The following is a 23,471-nucleotide window of genomic DNA, read 5'->3' on the forward strand; positions in this document are numbered from 1 at the left end:
AATTTTACAAAAGCCAATCAACCCGCATGTCTTTCGGATGTGGGAGGAAACCGGAGCACCCAGAGAAAGCCTAGTGGTCACAGGGACAATGTGCAAACTCCACACTAACAGTCTCTGGCACTGTAAGGCAGCAACTCTAGTGTAGTGTGTGCGGGAACATGACCCATCAACTTGCTTATAGTCATTTAGCTCATTTGTAACAAAGTTGTGTTATTTACAGCTGAACACTTGAGATAGCTTGAGTTTAAAGTTTAGGAATAGGTTCTATCTGTGTTTGTTAATGATTGCGACCACGTATGCAATGGGGCAATATTTGTAAAACATATTTTTATCTATGAATCCCGTGTCTTAAATTTTCGATTTCACTTGTATGAATCCTGAAAGATTAGCAGTATCCAAGTCTATTTGTCTTACCATAGACTCTGGAGATCCCCTCTCTGTTCCAATCTGACATACTTACAAACACAACCTGAATCTACACAGATCAAATTACCTGAAACCATCAATTAATACAGGTTGATGCCTGTTTATGTCAGACGAATTTCAAAGACAACTTGCAAAAGGTAGAGAGAGGAAGGAACTGATTAGGTGTCACTTCCTTAAACACTATCAAAAGGGAGTAAAAATGTTGTTCTTTGTGTTTATTGTTTCACTTCTGTGGAAATGAATATTGGAAAGTAAGTACATCCGGCAGTATTAATGGCAGTTTCAGTTTAGTACAAGCGTTTAGTGGTTGACAGCCATTGACAAGTACCTCCCCATATCTCTGAAATGTCTTGCAACACAATTACTGGGTGTGTTTTACAAGAAGAGAACTCAATCCATTGAGAAATGAACACTTAGATATAAATCTGAATGATGGATGTGAAATAATTACTCACCTCTCCAAACTGGTTAAGCAAAATAAATTACAATGGCCTATATAAATACATTAACAACTTGTCAAGAAGGGAAACTGGATTAAAGTTCCCTACCCTACATTTGAAGTAGTCATCCATTCATAGTCCGTTGTCAAGGCTGAATCAAACTCATGCATCAACTCAAACTCTGACACGGTGTCAAATGTCGTTATTGGTCTCGCCTGAAAAGTTAAGCACAATGACCATCAGTGTGATGCATAACAAAATTGACTATTTGATCTCACAGAATTGGCTGTGCTTGCCTGTGTGCTTAAGGGCGGCACGGTGGCGCAGCGGTAGAGTTGCTGCCTTACAGCGAATGCAGCGCCGGAGACTCAGGTTTGATCCTGACTACGGGCGCCATCTGTACGGAGTTTTTACGTTCTCCCTGTGACCTGCGTGGGTTTTCTCCGAGATCTTCGATTTCCTCCCACACTCCAAAGACGTACAGGTATGTAGGTTAATTGGCTGGACAAATGTAAAAATGATCCCTAGTGGGTGTAGGATAGTGTTAGTGTGCGGGGATCGCTGGGCGGCGCGGACCCGGTGGGCCAAAGGGCCTGTTTCTGCTCTGTATCTCTAAAAATCTAAATCTAAATTTAAAAAAGGTCCCTCATGTCATCTCTCCTTCCTAAATGAATGTGCTTGCCTGTTTTGCCAGCATGCATCTCTGATAGGACTCCACCAAACAGCCACCCCTTTGACTCCCTTTATATTTCATGCTGCATTGGGAATGCAGCCGACAGAATCAAGGATCACTCTCACCACAGTCATATTCTCCTCCCCTCTCCTAATGGGCGGAAGATAGAAAAGCTCGAAAGTGTGTCGCAAAAGATACAAGAAAAGCTGCTTTCCCACTTTTATCAGACTCCTGAACCGATCTTTCATCTGTTAAAGATGTATTCCCAATCTCCGCTGCAGTGGCCCTTACATTTTATATCGGCACCTTCTCTGCAGTTGTCACACTATCTTCTGCACTCTGTTTATTTTATCTTTTGTTTTACCTGATGTACTGAAGTATGGTGTGATTTGCCTGGATAGCACACAAAATAAAGTTTTCACTCTACCTTGGTGCACGTGACAATAATAAACCAATAACAGCACCTCAAGGTTCTAATGAGTTTTCATACTTTTCACCTTTTAGGTTTCCTTTTAATACTCCTAGTTTAACTCACTTAGGATATCAGACCTCCTGTTCAAAAATCGATGCTGACCATCATAAACTGAATGAAGTTGCACCACCTGTAGGCTTGTAACACATTGTAAATGATCAACCGCGTTGAACCTTTTGATGAAATAATATAAGGGTTGATGAAGGGGAGGCACTAGATGTCTAAAAGGGCAGCACGGCAGTAGATTTGCTGCCTTAGAGCACCAGGGAGCTGGGTTCGATCCTGACTACGGGTGCTGCCTGTACGGAGATTGTACGTTCTCCCCGTGACCGTGTGGTTTTTCCCCGGCTGCTCTGATTTCCCCCCACACTCCAAAGACGTACAGGTTTGTAGGTTAATTGGCTTCGGCAAAGATTGTAAATTGACCCTAGTGTGCAGGATAGTCCTGGCGTGTGGAGATCGCTGGTTGGTGCGGACTAGGTGGGCCGAGGGTCCTGTTTCCACACTGTATCTCTAAAACTAAAACAAAGCTAATGCCATCTACGTGTACATTCAGATGTTAGATAACACTACAAAGTTGATTATTGAAATTGAGGCCCAAGGAATTAAAGGGTCAATAGGAGCGTGAATAGGAAATCATCTCAAAGGCAGAAAGTAGATAGCAGTAATAACAGATGTCTTTTTATACCATATCATATCATCATATCATATATATACAGCCGGAAACAGGCCTTTTCGGCCCTCCAAGTCCGTGCCGCCCAGCGATCCCCGTACATTAACACTATCCTACACCCACTAGGGACAATTTTTTACATTAACCCAGCCAATTAACCTACATACCTGTACGTCTTTGGAGTGTGGGAGGAAACCGAAGATCTCGGAGAAAACCCACGCAGGTCACGGGGAGAACGTACAAACTCCTTACAGTGCAGCACCCGTAGTCAGGATCGAACCTGAGTCTCCGGCGCTGCATTCGCTGTAAAGCAGCAACTCTACCGCTGCGCTACCGTGCCGCCGTATGTATGCACCATACATCAGTGCAATCAAACCATACATGCGTACAACAGGTAGTGCTAAATGGGAAAGACAGACAATTCACCACATTTACCAGTCATGCTCTCAATAAACCAGCTGAGGACAAAGCTGCTGCCCTTGATCCAAATGCTGCATTTACACACATGTACTGTGTTGGCAGAATTCATTCGCATATTTAGAGGCTCATCATCTATCCACATACAAATCTATCTCAGAGCATGCAATCTAAGAATGCAACACCAGGACAGATATTTTAGAATGGCTTTGTCTTTGCTAATCATCTCTCCTGATCTCAGATTACCAGTCCACTTATAAAGAGCATAGAACAGTACAGCACAGAAACAGGCCCTTTGGCCCACAATGTCTGTGCCGAACATCATGCCAAGTTAATCTCCTCTGCCTGCACGTGATCCATATCCCTTCATTCCCTGCATGCCTATGTGCCTGTCTAAAAGCCTATTAAACATCATTATTCTATCTGTTCTAAGAGCCACTTAAATCCCACTATATTATCTGCAACACTATCCGTAACTCTCCAGAAACTCTTGTAAAGCTGGGCTAAAATGGCCTTGCAATATTTTTATTACCTTATTAAACAGGACTTTGATCACCCCACAAGGCACAAACAAGTTTGCCAAAACTGTATTAGCATTTAGTCCTATTTCTATGAACACATTAAAGACGGTAGATGCGGAACAGCATCTCATTTTCAACCTGGGCTCATTACATCCTACAAGACTCAATGTTAAATTCTTCAACTCATGGTCACTCCCTTTTCCGTGTGTATTCAAACTGGATATTTATGCCTGTTATCATTTTGGCTCAATTTTTTTCCAAGTAGTCTAAAGTGCACCTCAACAACTTTGACATTCGGAACACATTTGACAAAGATGCTTGATCTGGTCTTTCTGCTCCTTATCTGCCACCCGTTCTCACAGTGTTACAGATCTGCCTTTACTCAACCTATAAAGGAGGATAGTAAAAACTTTTTTAGGTATGTAAAGAGGAAAGAAATAGTCAAGAAATAGTCAAATGGGTCCTTTGAAGACAGAAGCTGGGGAATTTATTATGGGGAACAAGGAAATGGCAGACGAGTTGAACCGGTACTTTGGAACTGTCTTCACTAAGGAAGATACAAGCAAGCTCCCAGATGTTCTAGTGGCAAGAGATCCTAGAGTGACGGAGGAACTAAAGGAAATCCACATTAGGCAGGAAGTGGTGTTGGGTAGACTTATGGGACTCAAGGCTGATAAATCCCCAGGGCCTGATGGTCTGCATCCCAGAGTCCTTAAGGAGGTAGCGCTAGAAATTGTGGACACATTGGTGATCATTTTCCAATGTTCTATAGATTCAGGATCAGTTCCTGTGGATTGTAGGGTAGCTAATGCTGTCCCACTTTTTAAAAAAGGAGGGAGAGAGAAAACAGGGAATTATAGACTAGTTAGTCTTACATCAGTGGTGGGGAAGATGCTGGAGTCAATTATAAAAGAAGAAATTGCGGAGCATTTGGATAGCAGTAACAGGATCGTTCCGAGTCAGCATGGATTTATGAAGAGAAATCGTGCTTGACTAATCTTCTGGAATTCTTTGAGAATGTTACTAGGAAAATTGACAGGGGAGAGTCAGTGGATGTGGTGTACCTCGACTTTCAGAAAGCTTTCGACAAGGTTCCACATAGGAGATTAGAGGGCAAAATTAGAGCACATGGTATTGGAGGTAGGGTACTGACATGGAAAATTGGTTGACAGGCAGAAAGCAAAGAGTGGGGATAAATGGGTCCCTTTCAGAATGGCAGGCAGTAACTAGTGGGGTACCGCAAGGCTTGGTGCTGGGACAGCAGCTATTTAAAATATACATTAATGACTTGGATGAAGGGATTAAAAGTACCATTAGCAAATTTGCAGATGATACAAAGCTGGGTGGTAGTGTGAACTGTGAGGAAGATGCTATGAGGTTGCAGGGTGACTTGGACAGGTTGTGTGAGTGGGCGGATGCATGGCAGATGCAGTTTGATGTGGATAAGTGTGAGGTTATCCACTTTGGTGGTAAGAATAGGAAGGCAGAGTATTATCTGAATGGTGTCAAGTTAGGAAAAGAGGACATACAACAAGATCTGGGTATCCTAGTGCATCAGTCACTGAAAGAAAGCATGCAGGTACAGCAGGCAGTGAAGAAAGCCAATGGAATGTTGGTCTTCATAACAAGGGGAGTTGAGTATAAGAGCAAAGAGGTCCTTCTGCAGTTGTACAGGACCCTAGTGAGACCGCACCTGGAGTACTGTGTGCAGTTTTGGTCTCCAAATTTGAGGAAGGATATTCTTGCTATTGAGGGTATGCAGCGTGGGTTTACTAGGTTAATTCCCGGAATGGCGGGACTGTCATATGTTGAAAGATTGGAGCGACTAGGCTTGTATACACTGGAATTTAGAAGGATGAGAGGGGATCTTATTGAAACATATAAGATTATTAAGGGGTTGGACACGTTAGAGGCAGGAAACATGTTCCCAATGTTGGGGGAGTCCAGAACAAGGGGCCACAGTTTAAGAATAAGGGGTAGGCCATTTAGAACTGAGATGAGTAAAAACCTTTTCGGTCAGAGAGTTGTAAATCTGTGCAATTCTCTGCCTCAGAAGGCAGTGGAGGCGGTGGAGGCCAATTCTCTGAATGCATTCAAGAGAGAGCTAGATAGAGCTCTTAAGGATAGTGGAGTCAGGGGGTATGGGGAGAAGGCAGGAACGGGGTACTGATTGAGAATGATCAGCCATGATCACATTGAATGGCAGTGCTGGCTCGATGGGCCGAATGGCCTCCTCCTGCACCCATTGTCTATTGTCTATCCCCCTCTTCCACATCGCTGCTATCCACTAAACTGTTTCCTCTCTCATATTGCTGTTGAAAGGTCTTCAGCCTGAAATGTTGGCTGTCTCTTTTTCCCACAGATACTGCCTCACCTGCTAAGAGTTTCTAGCATTTTCTGATTTGATTTCAAATTTCCTGGATGTGTACTTTTTTTTGGTAAATCACAAGCTTTGTAGATTCATCCTATCAATGTAGCCAAGCAATGACTCAATGTCCTTCATGACATTTTGCTTCAGATAGCTGCGATACTTTGCCTGCCTCTTCATTTGCCAGTATAGGATGCAAAGTATATGTGTTCTCACTGAGTTCTTAATCATTGTCCAATTTAGAGTGTACACACAAGGAGTTCAAACAAACCATGTGTGGTTCATTCAAGGTATATTCACAGGCTAACTTTGGAACTTTGTATAAACAGTGTTGCAAACCTGACACAATCCTTAAAGAGGGGCCAGCGCAAGAGCAACAATTTGCAACCCACAACCAATATTACAGTGGGGTGGTTCCCTTAGGTACAAAGCCAAAGAGGTTTGAGGGAAGGTTCCCTAACGATGCAAAAGATCATCTGGCGTTAATTGAAACAAGAGGCTCCCACTGATTTTTGACCTGGATCTGCTCCCAGTCACAGAAAATCAGATTTAACCCATTATAGTCCCTGGGCTTCTTATCTCTGACTAGACTTTAAAGATACAGCATGGAAACAGGTCCACCGGCTCACCATGTCCACGCCAAACAGTGACCACCCCGTACACTAGCACTATCCTACACACCAGGGATAATTTACAATTTACCAAAGCCAATTAACTTACAAACCTACACGTCTTTGGCGAGGAGGAGGAAACCAGTGCACCCGGAGAAAACCCAGCGGTTACAGGGAGAACAAGTTCCATATAGACAGCACCTGTAGTCAGGATTGAACCTGGGTGTCTGACACTGTATGGCAACAACTCTACCGCTGCACACTGTACCACCCCTCTGGCCCTATTTCCAGGCTGTGCATCTTTAGTTCGCGTTTCCATAAATCCCAGATCCAGCTTAATCTGTTGAGTCTCAAGACCCAAGCTTTGCCAATGGATAGACCTGGACACCATGTATGTAAGGAGTCGGGTCCCAACCACAACCATCAGAAGCAGCCTCCACGCCTGTTTAATGATGTTATGTCTGCATGTGATATTTAGATAATCAGACACAGACACAGCATGGTGGAGATTTAATTAGTGTTTCTAAAAATAGAAATCAGATAGTTAGGTGAGACTTGAGAGCTTGCAGGAGTCTGGAGAAAGATCAGGGGAATAGGGTTAGCATGATTCCTCGAACAGAAGCCAGCTTCATCTTAATGAGCTGGATGGCCCCCTGTGCTCCAACAATTCCCTGATCTTGTCACCTGCAGAAACATTCCTTACTCATGCAGCACAACAAAAACGGACAAAATCCTAATTGCACAATAAGTGGTTACACAACTTAAGTCGTAAAAATCACAGAGGCTTCTCACCACTTTCTCAAGGGTAATGAGCAGTGCCAAGATCCCCATGAATAAATTTAAACTTAAAAACAAAATGGAAGTTAATGAATTTCAAAATCTGGAAATAACCGATATTTGTAAACGTGAGCATGAAACCATATGATTGCTCTGTTAAAAAAGGACTCCTTCACTGACGGGCCAAGGAAGATGTTGCCACACCACCTTGTCTGAATTATTCGTGATTCCAGCCCTGCACTCTCATTATTGGAGGCGTCCTCTGAAGAGACTAGAAAACCACACAATTGAATCAAAATCAGAGCAATTTGTGGAAACAAGGAAGTGCAAATGCAAGTTAATACACAAAAGGACACAAAGTGCTGAAGGAACTCAGCAGGTCAGGCAGCATCTTTGGAGAACATGGACAGGTGAAGTTTCAGGGCGAGACCATTCTTCAGACTCTAACACCAGTCTGAAGAAGAGTTTCAACCCGAAACGTCACCCATCCATGTTCTCCAGGGATGCTGCCTAATCTGCTGGTTTACTCCAGCACTTTTTTCCCTCAGGGCAATTTGGTTTGGGTAAAATTTGGTTTGGTTTACTCGTTACATCCAAATCATAACGTAAAGTCATAGAGTCATACAGCATGGAAACAAGCTCTTCAGCCCAACATGCCCATGCCGACCAAGATGCTCCATCTACACTAGTCCCACTTGTCTGCGTTTGACCCATGTGTGTCTAAACCTTTCCTACCTATCCATGTAATTGCCCAAATATCTTTTAAATATTGTTATAGTACCGGCCTCAACTTCCCCCTCTCGCAGCTGATTCTATATACCCACCACCCTCTGTGTGAAAAGCATTGAAAAAAATATACAGGGTAAATATACAGTATATGAACACCCGACTTCCCTAGAGCCTGTACATACGAATGAAGGTTTGAGAGAATGTGGGATGGATTTGCTGGCTGTTGTGGGGCTTCAGGCAACTATCTTGACATGAGCTGCAATCCTGCCACATTGAACCCAGGAAGAATAATTTTAGCTAACACATTGACGTTCATTTTGTGACTCAAATCCAGAGTGATACTGTCTGGACCAGCAGCAGTGTCTTTTTTTCCCATTTTAATAGTATTATGCAGTAAAACATTTTAAAAGACTATCTTTATCAGGCTGAGATACTGTAGGCTCAGTTAAATTTGTTAATATAAGCTTTATTAATAAGAATGGCAAAACTAGATTTAAAATGCTTCTTTGGGGCTGCTAATCCTAATGGACAACCAACCTCTGTAAGCACCTTCTGCCGTGTGCAGTTGCATTTCCATACTTGTAAACTGTTTGGCATAAGAACTGTTCTGCTGAACGAAACAGTGTTGTCACCTAACCAACCCGCAAAGTCTCTGATTGCATGGATTAATGGTGCACCACTGTGCTGTGACACAAGCATGGGTTAAGTATTTTATTCTGAAGGACCAGAGTTTGGCGATCAGAGTGGAAATTATCCTTATGTGTTACAGGGACGCAGATGTGAAAATAATTCTGTCTTTCTGCAATTCTTCACAGGAAACATTTACACCTGGTCCAATGAGGGGTTTATTCCATTATTCTGTTATTCCATCTCAGTGTTGTTTTCAACACAATTTAAAACTTTAGCACGAGAACTCTGAGGTTCAATTGCTGATAAATGGGAAAATTCCATTAATGCATTTTACCCAAATATGCTATGATAAATTTCCGGTACCTTCTGACTGCCCCCCCCCCCCCAAGTACTGGACATGATCTCAGACTGCAGAAGTGCCAATTGATTATTCACACCCTTTAATAACCTTCTTGCTGTTAATATTACAACATAAAAACATGCGTTGCCAGTGAGAATCCCATAATTTCCCAAAGCCGTAAAATATGACAAATCCAATATGTGTGAGTGCTTCCTACAGCTAGACGAGCCAGCGTGAGTTTAACATTTGACACAGCAGGACACAATTGATACACAAAAAAACATTGAAACTCAAGGATATAATACCAAAACAAAGACATGGTACAATGCAATCCATGTTCTCAGCCAATAAATTCCATCACATACTGTCAACCCACAGTGCAGTAGTGACTGAAATAAACAAATTGTTTAACTTCATAGTGTAGCATATATCACATCTGATATATTGTTTTGACTACCTTCTGTAGCTGTTATAGACTAACTGAGAACAAATGCAAACCCATCAATGTGAGGATTTGCAAGGTGAGTAAAGGACTTTCTTGCAGCGAGGGGTTTGTGATGAGCTAACTTTCCAGACATTGTGGTGAAGGATTTGTCAGCACTTCTGTGATAAAGCGTGATTTCATTTTTGCAAAACATTTCAGGTCCAATTATTTGGGGAAATAACTAATAACTTTGAACAAATCAAAATTCCTGATTGTTCTTCTCAGAATCATTTAGTGCTGGATTTTAACACCAAAAAACAAAGTGTTGGAGGAACTCAGCAGGCCAGGCAGCACAGACATAGAGTCATACAGTGTGGAAACAGGCCCATACACTGGTCCCACCTGCCTGCGATTGGCCTAAATCCCGCTAAACCTATGTTATCCATGTACTTGCCCAAATGTTTTTTAAACATTGTAATAGTACCTGCCTCAACTACCTCTTCTGGTAGCTTGTTCCATATACCTATCACCCTTTGTGAAAAAAGTTGCCACTCAGGTTCTTATTAAATCTCCCCCCCCCCACCCCCCCCCCCCCTTCACACTAAACATGCATCGTGACTGAAAGGTTGTCCGGTAATGAAATCCAGAAGCTAGTTGCAGGTGGAGGTACTAAGACCAAGTTTAGAGATAATCTTCTTTTGTTTAGTGGCCTTTTAAGCTCTCACCCATCAAACTACTAAACCCACGCATATTGGCCCCCAATCCAGGATCAAACAACCAAACCCAATATTGGAACATTGTACCAAGGTCATGGATTAGACCTATTTATTACTTTGTCCTCCCCTTAAGTGCCCACCATCTGTTTGGAAGCCAACTTTGTTAATCATATTATCTTTTGGACAGGGACTGGGTCAATAGATACCTGTGAAAAAATCCACTACCTACTGTGGTCTTGTTTTTTGTGTCCATCCACACCCCATCTATTTCCCAACTATGTAACCCATTCCCATTGATATAATTTTTGTCTGTGTAATCATCAGACATACTTATTCCTCTTCTTCCAAAGATAGTGATCAATACTTGGACCAAAATTAAACCAATTGCTGGGAGAACTCAGCAGATTAGGTAGCACTGTAGAAAAGGAATAGTTGGGTACATAACATCAGATTGAGATTCTACGGCATGACTTTCTTTTCCCCCATAAAGGCTGCTTTAACTTAGTTACTCCAGCAGTTTGTTTTTCACTGTATTTTCTAGCATCTGTAGTCCCTCATGTCTCATTTTGACCGATGCTTGGAATCGGTTCCTTCTAATTCTGGGCTCACACCCACAATGTTTTCCTGGTATCTCTTGCAAGAGACTCTCATTACTGATTGAGCCTTGGCAAAGGGACAGAAGTGCTGCAGCTGCCGTGGCACTCACACTTTCACCAGGACAGTGATCAAGTGTGTGCAAATCTGGTCTGATTACTTGGGCTAATCTTGCCACAGCTCCTACTGTTATTTCATCAAGTCCAGCCCACTACCTGGCAAGAAATCTTCCTGGTCTGTAGAAACAATTAACCCACAAAGTATAAAACCAGAACAGTTGGGAGTGGGAGGAAGTATTGCAACCCAACTGGTTTATTCTGCCTGGAAGAACTGAAGTCGTGATTCAAAATAGATTTTTTTTTTAAGTCAATAAAATGATTTGGACATTTGACATTAATCTACAGCCAAATGGAATATACATGCTCTGGACTGGTTGGACCGAATCCCGGATCGCGGGGCTTGGGTCGGCCCGCTGTGGATCTTTCACCGTCCGGCGTGGCCGGGAACGTGGCAAGTTCCACAGCCTGACCGCGAGAGAAGACGGCAGGGGAAGAGAAAAGACATTCTGGCCTTCCATCACAGTGAGAAGGTGACTGGAGGAGGCTCACTGTGATGGATGTTTCTTTTTTTTTTTTTGTGTTGGTTGTGATTGTGTGTGAATTTTTTTTTTTTAATTGCTCTATTGCCGGACTGTGGGTGACCTTTCATTTCACTGCACATCTTGTATGTGTATGTGACAAATAAACTTGACTTGACACATTCAAAAATAGAGCCTCATCCCACTGTTTAATATTAGCTCTATGAATCAGAGAGCAGCTAAATGAATGTACATACAGGGTACCTACAAGTAAGACAATGAAAGCCAAAATATATTTTGCCGACTAAATACTAAGGAGGATCAAAGTCCTCCAAATAAATTTTCCTCTGATAATAATCATAAATAACAAACAATTCACAATCATGAGCCATGATGTGCTTCGAAGAATCACCATCAATGAAACAAGACTTGATTTCAAAAATTGTTCTGATTACTCCATGGAATTATAAACTGTTCAGTGCCAACTCGCAGAACAGCTTGGGAGATGTTATGGAAAAGCTCGGGTTCAGGAAATGTGGCGCTCTTAAATTGCTGCTCTGTGCTCCGTGTGCAAGATATGCTGAGGTGGGGAATAAAATCCTTTCAGACTGAACAAGGTGTGTTTTCTGCCGTCGTTTTATTTCAAAATAAAACATCTTACCTGCAATAAATAAATGCGTGCTCCTTTTACTGCCCACTCAATATCTCTCGGGGTTCTGTACATTTTTTGCACCTGGTATTAAAAAAACATACAAAATCTTCATGATTTTTCACCAAATGAATCTGATATTTATTTAGACACAAGAAACTGCAGATGCTGGAATCTTGAGCAAAAAAGCATAGTGCTAGAGAAACTCAGCAGGTCAGACAGCACCTGTGGAAGGAGAACTTTTCAGATTGGCACCTTTCTTCTTCGGATTCCCCGTCTGAAGAAGGATCCTGAAACGTTACCTGTCCATTCCCTCCACAGATGCTGCCTGACCTGCTGCCTGACCTGCTGAGTTCCTCCAACACTAAGCTTTGGAGAGAGTGCAGAAGAAATTCATAAGGAGATGTTGGGCAAATTTGGATTGTTTTTTTCTGGAGTGCCCAGGGCTGAGGGCAAACCTGATATCAGCACAGAACCTTACGAGAGACAGAGATAGATTAGTGAATTCAAAACTTTTCGCAAGGTTTAAATGTCAAAGACTAGAGGACGTGGCTTTAAGGTGGGAAGTTTGAAAGAGATGGCGGAGAAAGTTTTTTAAATAGGAGAGTGGTAGGTGCCTGGAAAATGCTGCCAAGTGTGGTGGAGGCAGCAGATATGATGGTGGTGTTGAAGAGGCTTTTAGATAAGTACATGATCATGTCGGCAATGGAGAGATACAGAGTCGGTGTAGGCAGAGGGGATTTGTTTAGTTTTGCGTCATGTTTGGCAAAGACATCATGGGTCGTAATGCCTGTTCCTGTGCTGTACTGTTCTATGGTCACTGTTCTTCCCGATGGCAACAGTGAGAAGAAGGCTTGTCCAGGGAGGTGAGGGTCTTTGGTGACAGTAGTTGCCTTCTTGAGGCAGTGCATCCTGTAGATCTGTGATGGACTGGGTGATATCCACCACCTTCTGCAGCCTCCTTTATTTGTGAGCGTTAGAATTACCAAACCAGACTGTGATTCCACCAGTCAGTATGCCCTCCACGGTACAAGTTCAATGAGAGTATCCAGCGACATGCTGAATCACTTCCAACGTCAGAGGAAGTTGGGCCCTGGAGCGTTAACGACTGCTCCTTAGTCCTACCACTGGTGTATTTATCTTTGCTCTATTATTCCAAAATTCCTTCCCGAGCAAACGCAATGTAGAAATATGCAGCTTAAACTCTGTCACTGTCTGGTTTGGCCAAATGATCAATGTCACTGCCTATGATTAAATCATAATTAATGGAAGCTAATTGTCTAAAACGATGGGAGGCATAGATTGGGTAGATAGTTAGAGTCGGAGAAAGTCGAAATGTCAAATATTAGAGGATATAGTTTTAAAATGAGAGGTGAAAATTTTAAAGAAGATGTGCAAAGAGAGTGGTAAGTGTATGGATGCCTGGCGAGGGGAGGTGGTACAAATAGATACAAATGGAGTGTTTAATGGGTGGTTGGACAGGCACATGAGCAGGTAAAGATTCACTGGATGTGGACCATGTTCAGGCAGATGAGATTAGTTTGATTGGCAAACATGGCGGCACGGTAGCGCAGCGGTAGAGTTGCTGCTTTACAGCGAATGCAGCGCCGGAGACTCAGGTTCGATCCTGACTACGGGTGCTGCACTGTAAGGAGTTTGTACGTTCTCCCCGTGACCTGCGTGGGATTTCTCCGAGATCTTCGGTTTCCTCCCACACTCCAAAGACGTACAGGTATGTAGGTTAATTGGCTGGGTAAATGTAAAAAAAATTGTCCCTAGTGGGTGTAGGATAGTGTTAATGTACGGGGATCACTGGGCGGCACGGACTTGGAGGGCCGAAAAGGCCTGTTTCCGGCTGTATATATATGATATGATATGATATGATATGATATGGCGGGCCAAAGTGCCTGTTCCTGTGTCGTACTGGTTCCATGTTCTATGTTAACCAATTCCAAATATTCTGTGTGCAACAATACAAACCTGAAAGGCCACTTGTCCTAATCTTAGAATCATATTCTCTGCCAGGCAGCATTTTGAAGCATCTGAAACTAGCGTAATTTCAACCATAACTCCACCTTCATCTGCAATTACGAAAATACCCTGGTCAGTGTTGTGAAGAATACTTCTCGTTATCTCATTTTAATTCAGGTTCAAGCTTTGGTTCCATTGTTTATTCGTGTTGTGGGGAGGGGGCAAAGTTGGGAGTGTTTTGCAGGGGGTTTGGATGTGACCTTTTGGTGAATCGGGGCTGAGAAGGGATTGCGAGGTGCTTTAATGTGATTTAGTTAGCAGTTAGAGAGATTTTGTGTGGATCACAGTGTGCGGTTCAGGGGTGACATGCAGTTGAGAGTATGAAGGTGATCGCAATGGAGTGAGAGGTGAATGTGGGAGAAGTCATGGGGGATTGTGATGGGTTGTGGTTTATCACAGGGGAATTATGGCTCATTGCTAACAGGGTGTGCTAATTGCTGATGTGGTTGTTACTTTAGGAGATTATGGATGGGTGGGTGGATGATATACAGAGAGCTTGTTGGGAATGAAGTTTAGCAGTGCCATTTCTTGCTGTGATGCCTGAATTGTATCTTTGTTAAATTGGGACTTTGCAGTTCCCAAAGGGCTTGGGTTCAGCTTTGACATTTTTAGCTTTTTAAATTCCACCAACTGAGCTCCCCTCCCCCGCACCCCATCTCCCAAACTTTTACCAAACAACTGGTGCTGGTTTGCTACAACTGTGGGCAGCACAATGGAGTCGCTGCCTCACAGAGCTTGCAGCGCCGGAGACCTGGGTTCGATCCCGACTACGGGTGCTAGTCTGTACGGAGTTTGTACGTTTTCCCGGTGACCGCGTGGGTTTTCTCTGAGATCTTCGGTTTCCTCCCACACTCCAAAAGACGTACAGGTATGTCGGTTAATTGGCTTGGAGTATGTGTAAATTGTCCCCAGTGTGTGTAGGATAGTGTTAATGTGCGTGGATCGCTGGTCGGTACGGACTCGGTGGGCCAAAGGACTTGTTTCCGCGCTGTATCTCTAAACTAAACTAAACTAAACACTTACCTGCTTGCCGGACATGCATCTGCTTTGTTCCCACCTCCTGCTTGAGGATGTGACACTGCCCTTTCAGGCTGCACGAGAGTGTGATGGTGTCAGGCTCAGCATCGCCATGCACCACAGACTGCAACAAAGCACAGAAAATACAGCATTAATCTGTCCACAACTGTCTCACTTTCAGATCCACTTCGATCTTGCGGCCTGACCTAGGCAGGCTGTTCTAAAGGGATAATATGTAACGCAGTGTAATCTTCTTTCTTTTTTTAGCCTTTTATACATTTAATTCTAAATAGCTTATTAGATAAAACAGGACTATTTCACATGGTGTACAACCCAACGGTATGAATGTAGAATTCTGTAATTTTAGGTAAATTCCACAAATACTCTTTGACTTGTCTTTTTCACTCACTCCATGGATGTTTTGGTTCACCTGCTGGGCAATTACTAGCCCAGTGCAATTTGTTGCACACAATATTTAAAGCTAAACTCAAAGGCAGTTCTAGATAACAATGGATATAATTACTTGGTCTGTTGCAACAATTTAAGAAGTCATATATTTATGATTTTGTCTATGTATGCAAAAAATATATAGTGTGTATATTTGGTGCAAAATTGCTCTTGGATGGGTATGCATGTCTCCAGTTAAATAAATTTATGCCTGAATAGTTTTGTGGAAAATAAATTATTGTTAATAGAGTACAAGATAGACTGGTAAAAAATGAGGAATAGAAGTATATTTTAGAAACAAAGTTGTAGCATCTCACCTCTCCTAGACCATAGTTTGCATTGATTACCATTCTGCCCAAATGTCCCGTGACAGGATCACACGTAAACAACACACCTGTAACATTGTTAACAGATACATCCTTAGAGTTAAACATTGTACTTGTTCAATTATGTTCCACTTTTCCCAGCTGCCTTCTTATCCAATTTTAAAACTGCACTTCACTGTGCTCCATGGAATATAATCACTTCCCCCACTCCCACCAAAAGCATTTATATGGTTCAAGATTATGACCTTCTATCGTAATGTAGAAACAAGGAACTGCAGGTGCTGGTTTACACGAACGGACACAGAGTGCTGGAGTAACACAGCAGGTCAGGCAGCGTCTCTGGAGAAAATGAATAAGTGACATTTTGGGTCAGAACCCCTCCTCAGACTCTTACATTCACTGCAGAATACAAGTCTGAAGAAGAATTCTGACCCGAAATGTTGCCTATCCATGTTCTCCAGAGATGCTGCCTGACCTGCTGAATTACTCCAGTACTTTGTGACCTTTTATCCTTTCTCCAGACATCTGCTAGTTACTTCAAGTGTTTTCTGGTTGTATTTGAAAAGTAAAGAAGTTGTGTTAAAACTTCAGCGTAGTCAATGTATTGATTCAGGGTAGTAACTCTCACCCTCCTCTGATTTGTTTGCGCCTGGTGCTGAGATTTCAGATTGTGCCTGTGTGCGTCTATGTGGCTCAATAACCTGTATCAGTCTGAGAAACATGATTCACATCCTAAAAATAACAATAGAATATTTGCAGGAGCACTTCATGTGCATGAGAGTATGTAATAGAATTGAGTGGGAAAATGTTTGTTACCAAATTCGTTTGGCATTATTACACGTATTTTCTTGAAGAGTTGATAGTCGTGGAGATGGAGCACCCCTTAACTGCACAACAACGAGGCAATGATATCTAAACTGACAGCTACATGCCAATTAAGGTATCAGAGAATCAGTATCACCTCCAAATACATGATGTTTTCCAAGTTTTTCTCACCGAACTCCCTCTTTCTAATTACTCTTCTGCTTTCGCAATTGTGCAAATTAATTTTATGATTCAATGAGTGTGTTCTACAATTATTTATGCAGATTGCTTATAGATGTGTCTAGGAGATTAATGCTGAGTGATATCCACAGTGCAACATTGGCACAAGTGCCTTCCTTTAGATTTGATGTTAACATGAAATTGTGTTTAGTTTAGTTTAGTTTAGTTTAGTTTAGTTTAGAGACACAGTGTGAATATAGACACTAAGTGCTGGAGTAACTCAGTGGGTCAGACAGCACCTCTGGTGAACATCGGTAGATGACTTTACTGCTTTCCCCCCAAATTTTATCTTCATCTCTTCCCGGCGCCTCATCGGGATGCACAGCCCTTTCTCCCATTCCCATCCCCCCCAATGTTTGAGATTGTCCCAATGTTTAAGAAACTGTTAGACAGGTACATGGATAGGACAGATTTGGAGGGATATGGACCAAAACCAGGGAGGTGGGACTAGTATAGCTGGGACATGTTGACCGGTGTGGGTAGGTTGGGCTGAAGGGTTTGTTTCCACACTGTATCACTCTATGACTATCTCCTAATCTCACATGATTTGTCTTTTGATCTAAAGCCTTGATCCAACCCTCTGCCAATCAACCCCCTCCCTCCCTCCCTCCACACATATATACTCACCTATCACTTGCCAGGTTTTGTTCTGCCTCCATCTCCCTTCCAGCTTTCTCCCTCCCACCATAATCATTCTGAAGAAGGGTCCCAACCCGAAACAACACCTATCCATGTTCTCCAGATATGCTGTTTACTCCAGCATGTTGTGTCTATCTTCGATGTAAACCAGCATCTGCAGATCCTTCCTACATTTATTCAGTACACTTCCATTCCACTAAACAACTTAGAATATCTTTATCGCTTGCTTGAGTATTGCTTCGAGTTAGTTTTCCTGAATGGAATTGGCATCCTTACCGGCAGTCTGGGCTTCCACCATCTGCTGGATGACCACACCCATGTTCGACGCCACTGGTTGTCCCCTCTGCCTGCGATATTGCACGGCTTGGAAAGAGTAGAGAGAGGCCCAGCATTTCTGCACAGCATCACACACCTGGGGGAATAAAGCGCTGTAGTGTAGACATCACATTTAAAAAAAATCTAAGTTATACAAGCCATTAGTGTTTTCAACTGTAAGATGCACAGCTAGGATGATTTCTTGTTAAATTAAGAAAATGCAAAGAAGAACCATGGTTCTATAAATTCTGTGTGTGACACGGCGAGATACAGCACAGAAACAGAGGCAGCTTACAACCCCTTGATTGAACGTTGATATCTCTAATATTAAGTAACTCCTGCATTTCTTCCCCCTCTCACCATCTCCTCCACCTGAATCGTCCTACTAGGTCCTCTGTTGCATTCTTGTCATCACACCTTCCCCAGCCAATACTGGAACATCATGGGCTTCACCCTTCCTGAAGTCATCTGTTGCTGACCCTGATTTGTTCTGGCCATTTTTCACCTCCCATTTATAAAGAAAATGGGGAGTGAGGGGTCACTCACTCCACTAGCAATCTAGTCCTTGTCAAATGCAGCAGAAAAAAAGCAGCAATTGGCTTTGGATTAAGAGGAAGGACAACAACCGGGCTGCAAGATGAAGACAGGAGGGTATGGAACTGAGGGGGGTGTACCTGGGATCCCAGGTATCACCGTTGAGCCCTCTGAAGACGTTGTGGGCTTATCAATGAAACATCAAAGAAGGAGGGTGCCCACCTGATGACCCTGATGGTGTACCTACCCTCCCTTTCACCACTCCAATCCCAATGCTAACATCAAGAGTGCCAACTTTCCACAGGGATTGAAACATCAAGTCCTATTAGCTCTACTTCATATCAGCCGCATCAATAAATGGTGATGTGCACCTTGTGGTGATGTGCATTTAACTTAAGGGATAGGAAATTCAAAGGTTGTTTTTTCACTCAGATGGTGCTTTGAATTTGAAAGTGAATCTATCCCAAGCATATTCATGTCAAGAACATATTTTACTGATGTGCAGTTCAGGTATTAACTCAAAGCTGTTGAATACAAATGGTCTTTTAAAGCATTTTATTTTAAATGTCTTATTGTGACTCTATTGCATTAATCACTTAATCCAAACTATTAGCAAAAATTATAACCTTCTGGACAGAGGTAAATTTAATTACAGAATTTTTTCCATGATTCTTCTTTTCACCATCATGCCGATATAAATCCATATTGTATCTTCTCACCTGTTCAAAGTCTTTCAATCCCAGTTCGGTGCTGAGCTGTCCAGCAGCAGAGAAATTCTCGGTGTCCTCCCCAATTGCACTAGATCTGACAGCTAATCGGTCTCCTGTTCCCAGCAGGTTCAACTCAGCTAGCTGATCATGGATGGCACTTTCTATCTCTGGAGCGAGTCTAGTGTTTCTAAACAAATCCACGCATCTAGGGAATATTGAAAGACAATTCATGTTCCATATAAATAAAGTTATTTACGATGCATTTCTCAGATGTTTAAGGGTTGCCTGATTGCTTTTTTTCACATCTATTTTACCATGTATTTGCAATCGTTCCAAAAGGTTCCCTCAACAGCTCAAAACTACACATTCTTGAGGCACCAGAGCCCATTCATAGCATTCTTTCATAATCCAAAGTCTCATTGAAAGCTGTTAATCACAAGGCATGGAGCAACCCTAGTTTAGAGTTTAGAGATACAGTATGGAAACAGGCCCTTCAGTCCACCGAGTCCACGCTGACCATCAATCACACCAATTTGATGTTATCCCACTTTCTCGTTCACTCCCTTCACACTAAGTTGAATTTACAGAGGCCAATTAACCTAGAAACCCGCATGCCCTTGGGATGTGGGGGTGAAGCAGAGCACCCGGAAGGAAACCTTGCGCAGTCACAGGGAGAACATGCAAACCCACACAGCCAGCACCTGAGGTCAGCATTGTACCCCGTTCCCTGACGCTGTGATGCTTATTTAATAAGTAGCCTGGAGCCTAAACATATAATAATTTGCAGTTGAAAACTTCACATAAACAGAATTTCAAACTCAAAAAGGACATAAAGTGCTGGAGTGACACAGCAGGTCAGGGAGCATCTCTGGAGAATATGGATAAATTACATTTTAGATGGGGACCCTTTTCAGGCTCCAGAGATGCCGCCTGACCTGCTGAGTTACTTCAGCACTTGTGTCATTTTTGATAAACGAGCATCTGCAGTTCTTTGTGTCCATATTTTTAACTCAATTGGTTTTCACAGCTTTACTCTGAATGACACATTCCCTCCATAGATGCTGCCTGGCCCACTGAGTTTCTCCAGCAGATGGTTTTTTGCTTAAGATTCCAGACTTGCTTAGCAGTCCCTTGTGACTCAGAATATTTCTGATGACCGGTTTCCCCCTCTTCATCCTCATTTGGCATCATCGTATGTAATCCCTGTCAGCTCCACACACCTCACTTACCCATCAAGTTCTGCATCTGACCTGAATTGGTATCCAGCTGAGAAATACCTTCATTCCGAAATTCTCATCCTTGTTTTAACTTTCATTTTGGTCTCCTTCAATGTTTGTAATTTCCGACCCTTAGACTCTGACTACAGCATCGACCCTTGTCCTCCTACTAATTAGTCATTTTGGTCTCCTTCAAAGTTTGTAATTTCCGACCCTTAGACTCTGACTACAGCATCGACCCTTGTCCTCCTACTAATTAGTCAGAACTTGGGAGATGTTCCAGTGCTGATAAATTACTTTTAATTGGAATAATTTTGGCATTGCAGTTTATAAAATATTCCAGTTTGTCAAACCATTCCCAGAAATATGAATGATATAAAAATCATATTCCAAAGGAGAAATAGTTAGATTGTTTTTACCTTGTGCACAGTTCACCAAGATGTCCAGTTTTGCGAGTGCTGTTGAAACAGAGAAAACCACAATTAAAATTTAGGAGGTGATTGGAGATGGCACATAACATGAATGCTAATATGTTACTGGAAATGTATTTTAGTGGGCTATCAATAGAGCATTGAGTATAAGGGCCAAGAACTCGTAGGACTTAGTTTAATAATAATAATAATAATAATATATTTATTTTATATAGCGCCTTATCACATGCTCAAAGCGCTTTACAAATACATTTAACATAGAGACAAACAGACAAACTATCCTGACGGAAAAGAGGCATTTGGCCGCATTTGGAGTATTGTGTGCAGTGCTGCACGCTTTATTACATAGAAACATAGAAAATAGATGCAGGAGGAGGCCATTTGGCCCTTCGAGCCAGCACCACCATTCATTGTGATCATGGCCGATCATCTACAATCAGTAACCTGTGCATCCCTTCTCCTCATATCCCTTAATTCCACTAGCCCCTAGAGCTCTATCTAACTCTCTTTTAAATTCATCCAGTGAATTTGCCTCCACTGCCTTCTGTGGCAGAGAATTCCACAAATTCACAACTCTCTGGGTGAAAACGTTTCTTCTCACCTCAGTTTTAAATGGCCTCCCCTTTATTCTTAGGCTGTGTCCCCTGGTTCTGAACTCCCCCAACAATGGGAACATTTTTCCTGCATCTAGCTTGTCTCGTCCTTTTATGATTTTATACGTCTCTATTAGATCCCCTCTCATCCTTCTAAACTCCAGTGAATACAAGCCTAGTCTTTCCAATCTTTCCTCAGATGGCAGTCCCTCCATCCCAGGGATTAACCTCGTGAACCTACGCTGCACTGCCTCAATAACAAGGACGTCCTTCCTCAAATTAGGAGACCAAAACTGCACACAATACTCCAGATGTGGTCTCACCAGGGCCCTATACAACTGCAGAAGGACTTATTTGCTCCTGTACTCAAATCCTCCCGATATGAAGGCCAACATGCCATTAGCTTTCTTCACTGCTTGCTGTACCTGCATGCTTACAGAAAGGATGTGGAGGTTTTGAAGAGGGTGTAGAAGAGGTTTACCAGAACGCTACCTGGGTATCAGCGACAAACAGAGGTTGGACACACTTGAATTGTTTTTCTCTGCAGCGTTGGAGGCTGACGGGAGACCTGATAGAAGTATATAAAATTATGCGAGGCGTAGGTAGGATGGACAGACAAAACAGTTTTGCCCGGGTGGATTTGTCAATCTCTAGAGAATAGGGCTTGAAAGTGAGAGGGGCAAAGTTTAAAGGAGATGACCAGTGTAAGTGCTTTTTACACAGAGCATAGTGAATGTTTAGAACTCACTGCCAGGGTGGTGATGGAGGCTTTCGGATATGGGAGACGCAGTGGGCATTAGTTTACCTTGGCATCATGACTGGCACATACATTGTGGGCCTTAATGTCTGTATGTTCTAATTCTTGAAAGGGTGTTAGAATCGAAGATGAATTGTTTCGCAATGTTTTAAGGAGTTTACTAATTAAGGGAAGAACTATACCATGCCACATCATTGATTTCCACCACGGCTTGCTGGAGATGACTATTCATTTTCATGTGGTGTTCCAGGCCTGTAGTGGTGATGCAGAGACCTGTAGGTACAGTAAACTGGCAGAGAAAAAGACAAAGCACATCACTTCATTTTGGATGAACGAGCATTATTTATCACTTTAAGCATCATTACCTGATATTTTCAAGTAATTAATGGAACCAATAACTCTAAGATATAAGAATATATTTATTCTTGTATAAGGGAATATGTTTCAGTCTGATGATATTTCAGTGGAACTGCTCTCATGAAAGATCATCGAGCTGAAATACAACTCCTTCTTACTCTGCACAGATGCTATTTTTCTTCTGGACTATTACCATGAACATGTACTAATCACTCTTAACTGTTTCCTAAGCACAATGAAGGAGCCCGTGTTCTCTAGATCTATAATGGAATACTTGCTATCTTTCTGTTACAACTGATTGGTTAAAATAGCAAACGTTAGTCAGGTTTTGGAACAATCCGAGCTTGCCTATCATTCAAAGGGAATCCTAATAGTGATGGAAGTAACCATTTCCAAGTTTCCAAGCGCCACAGTTATAGAAGCATTGAATCATAGAGCATGGAAACAGGCCATTCGGCCTAACATGGCCACACCGACCAACATGGTCCATCAACCCTAGTCCCATCCGCCTGCATTTGGCGCGTATCATTCTAAACCGATCCTACCCATGTACCTGTCCAAATGTTTTCAGCGTCACAGAAGCAAAGAGTCATAAAGCATGGAAAGAGGCTCTTCAGCCCAACTTGCCCACACCGACCACTTCTCCATTAGTCCCACCTGGCTGCGTTTTTATCGGTGCATTAATTTTTTTAATGTCTGGAGATGTCTAAATGTGATCCACTGCTCATTAACATATAAAGCGTGGGCCAAAAAGTTGTGATCTACAGGAAGATGTCATGGACAGGCTAAATGAGAACAAAAGCAGCAAATGCAATTATTTCTGATAAAATGAAGTGAAATGAACTGCGGAGGTCAGGAAGGTAAAGAAAACGAGTATAGATCTGGCACAGCAAGAAGTGTAGGGCACAGAGGGATCTTGGAGAGCATAGATCTCTGAAGGTAGCAGCAGATGGATAAAATTGGCTCTATGCATTCCAATTCACAAGACGAAGCCAAGCCTTTCGAATTGGAAGATA

General features: G+C 42.5%; 1 protein-coding gene across 1 annotated transcript in view; it reads right to left on the minus strand.

The window, feature by feature from the left end:
• Nucleotides 1-23,471, minus strand: part of LOC144594854 (rifampicin phosphotransferase-like) — a 120,521-nt gene that overhangs the window by 51,384 nt on the left and 45,666 nt on the right. Inside the window, exons 12-20 of the mRNA XM_078401767.1 lie at nt 22,281-22,387; nt 20,737-20,775; nt 19,110-19,305; nt 17,818-17,953; nt 15,850-15,926; nt 15,092-15,209; nt 14,018-14,118; nt 12,050-12,121; nt 975-1,081 (exon numbers count right to left, since the gene is read on the minus strand). Of these exons, the coding sequence (XP_078257893.1) occupies nt 975-1,081; nt 12,050-12,121; nt 14,018-14,118; nt 15,092-15,209; nt 15,850-15,926; nt 17,818-17,953; nt 19,110-19,305; nt 20,737-20,775; nt 22,281-22,387 (953 nt within the window). The remainder of the gene's footprint in view (nt 1-974; nt 1,082-12,049; nt 12,122-14,017; nt 14,119-15,091; nt 15,210-15,849; nt 15,927-17,817; nt 17,954-19,109; nt 19,306-20,736; nt 20,776-22,280; nt 22,388-23,471) is intronic.

This window comes from Rhinoraja longicauda, chromosome 6, assembly GCF_053455715.1.
Source record: "Rhinoraja longicauda isolate Sanriku21f chromosome 6, sRhiLon1.1, whole genome shotgun sequence".
NCBI lineage: Eukaryota > Metazoa > Chordata > Chondrichthyes > Rajiformes > Arhynchobatidae > Rhinoraja > Rhinoraja longicauda.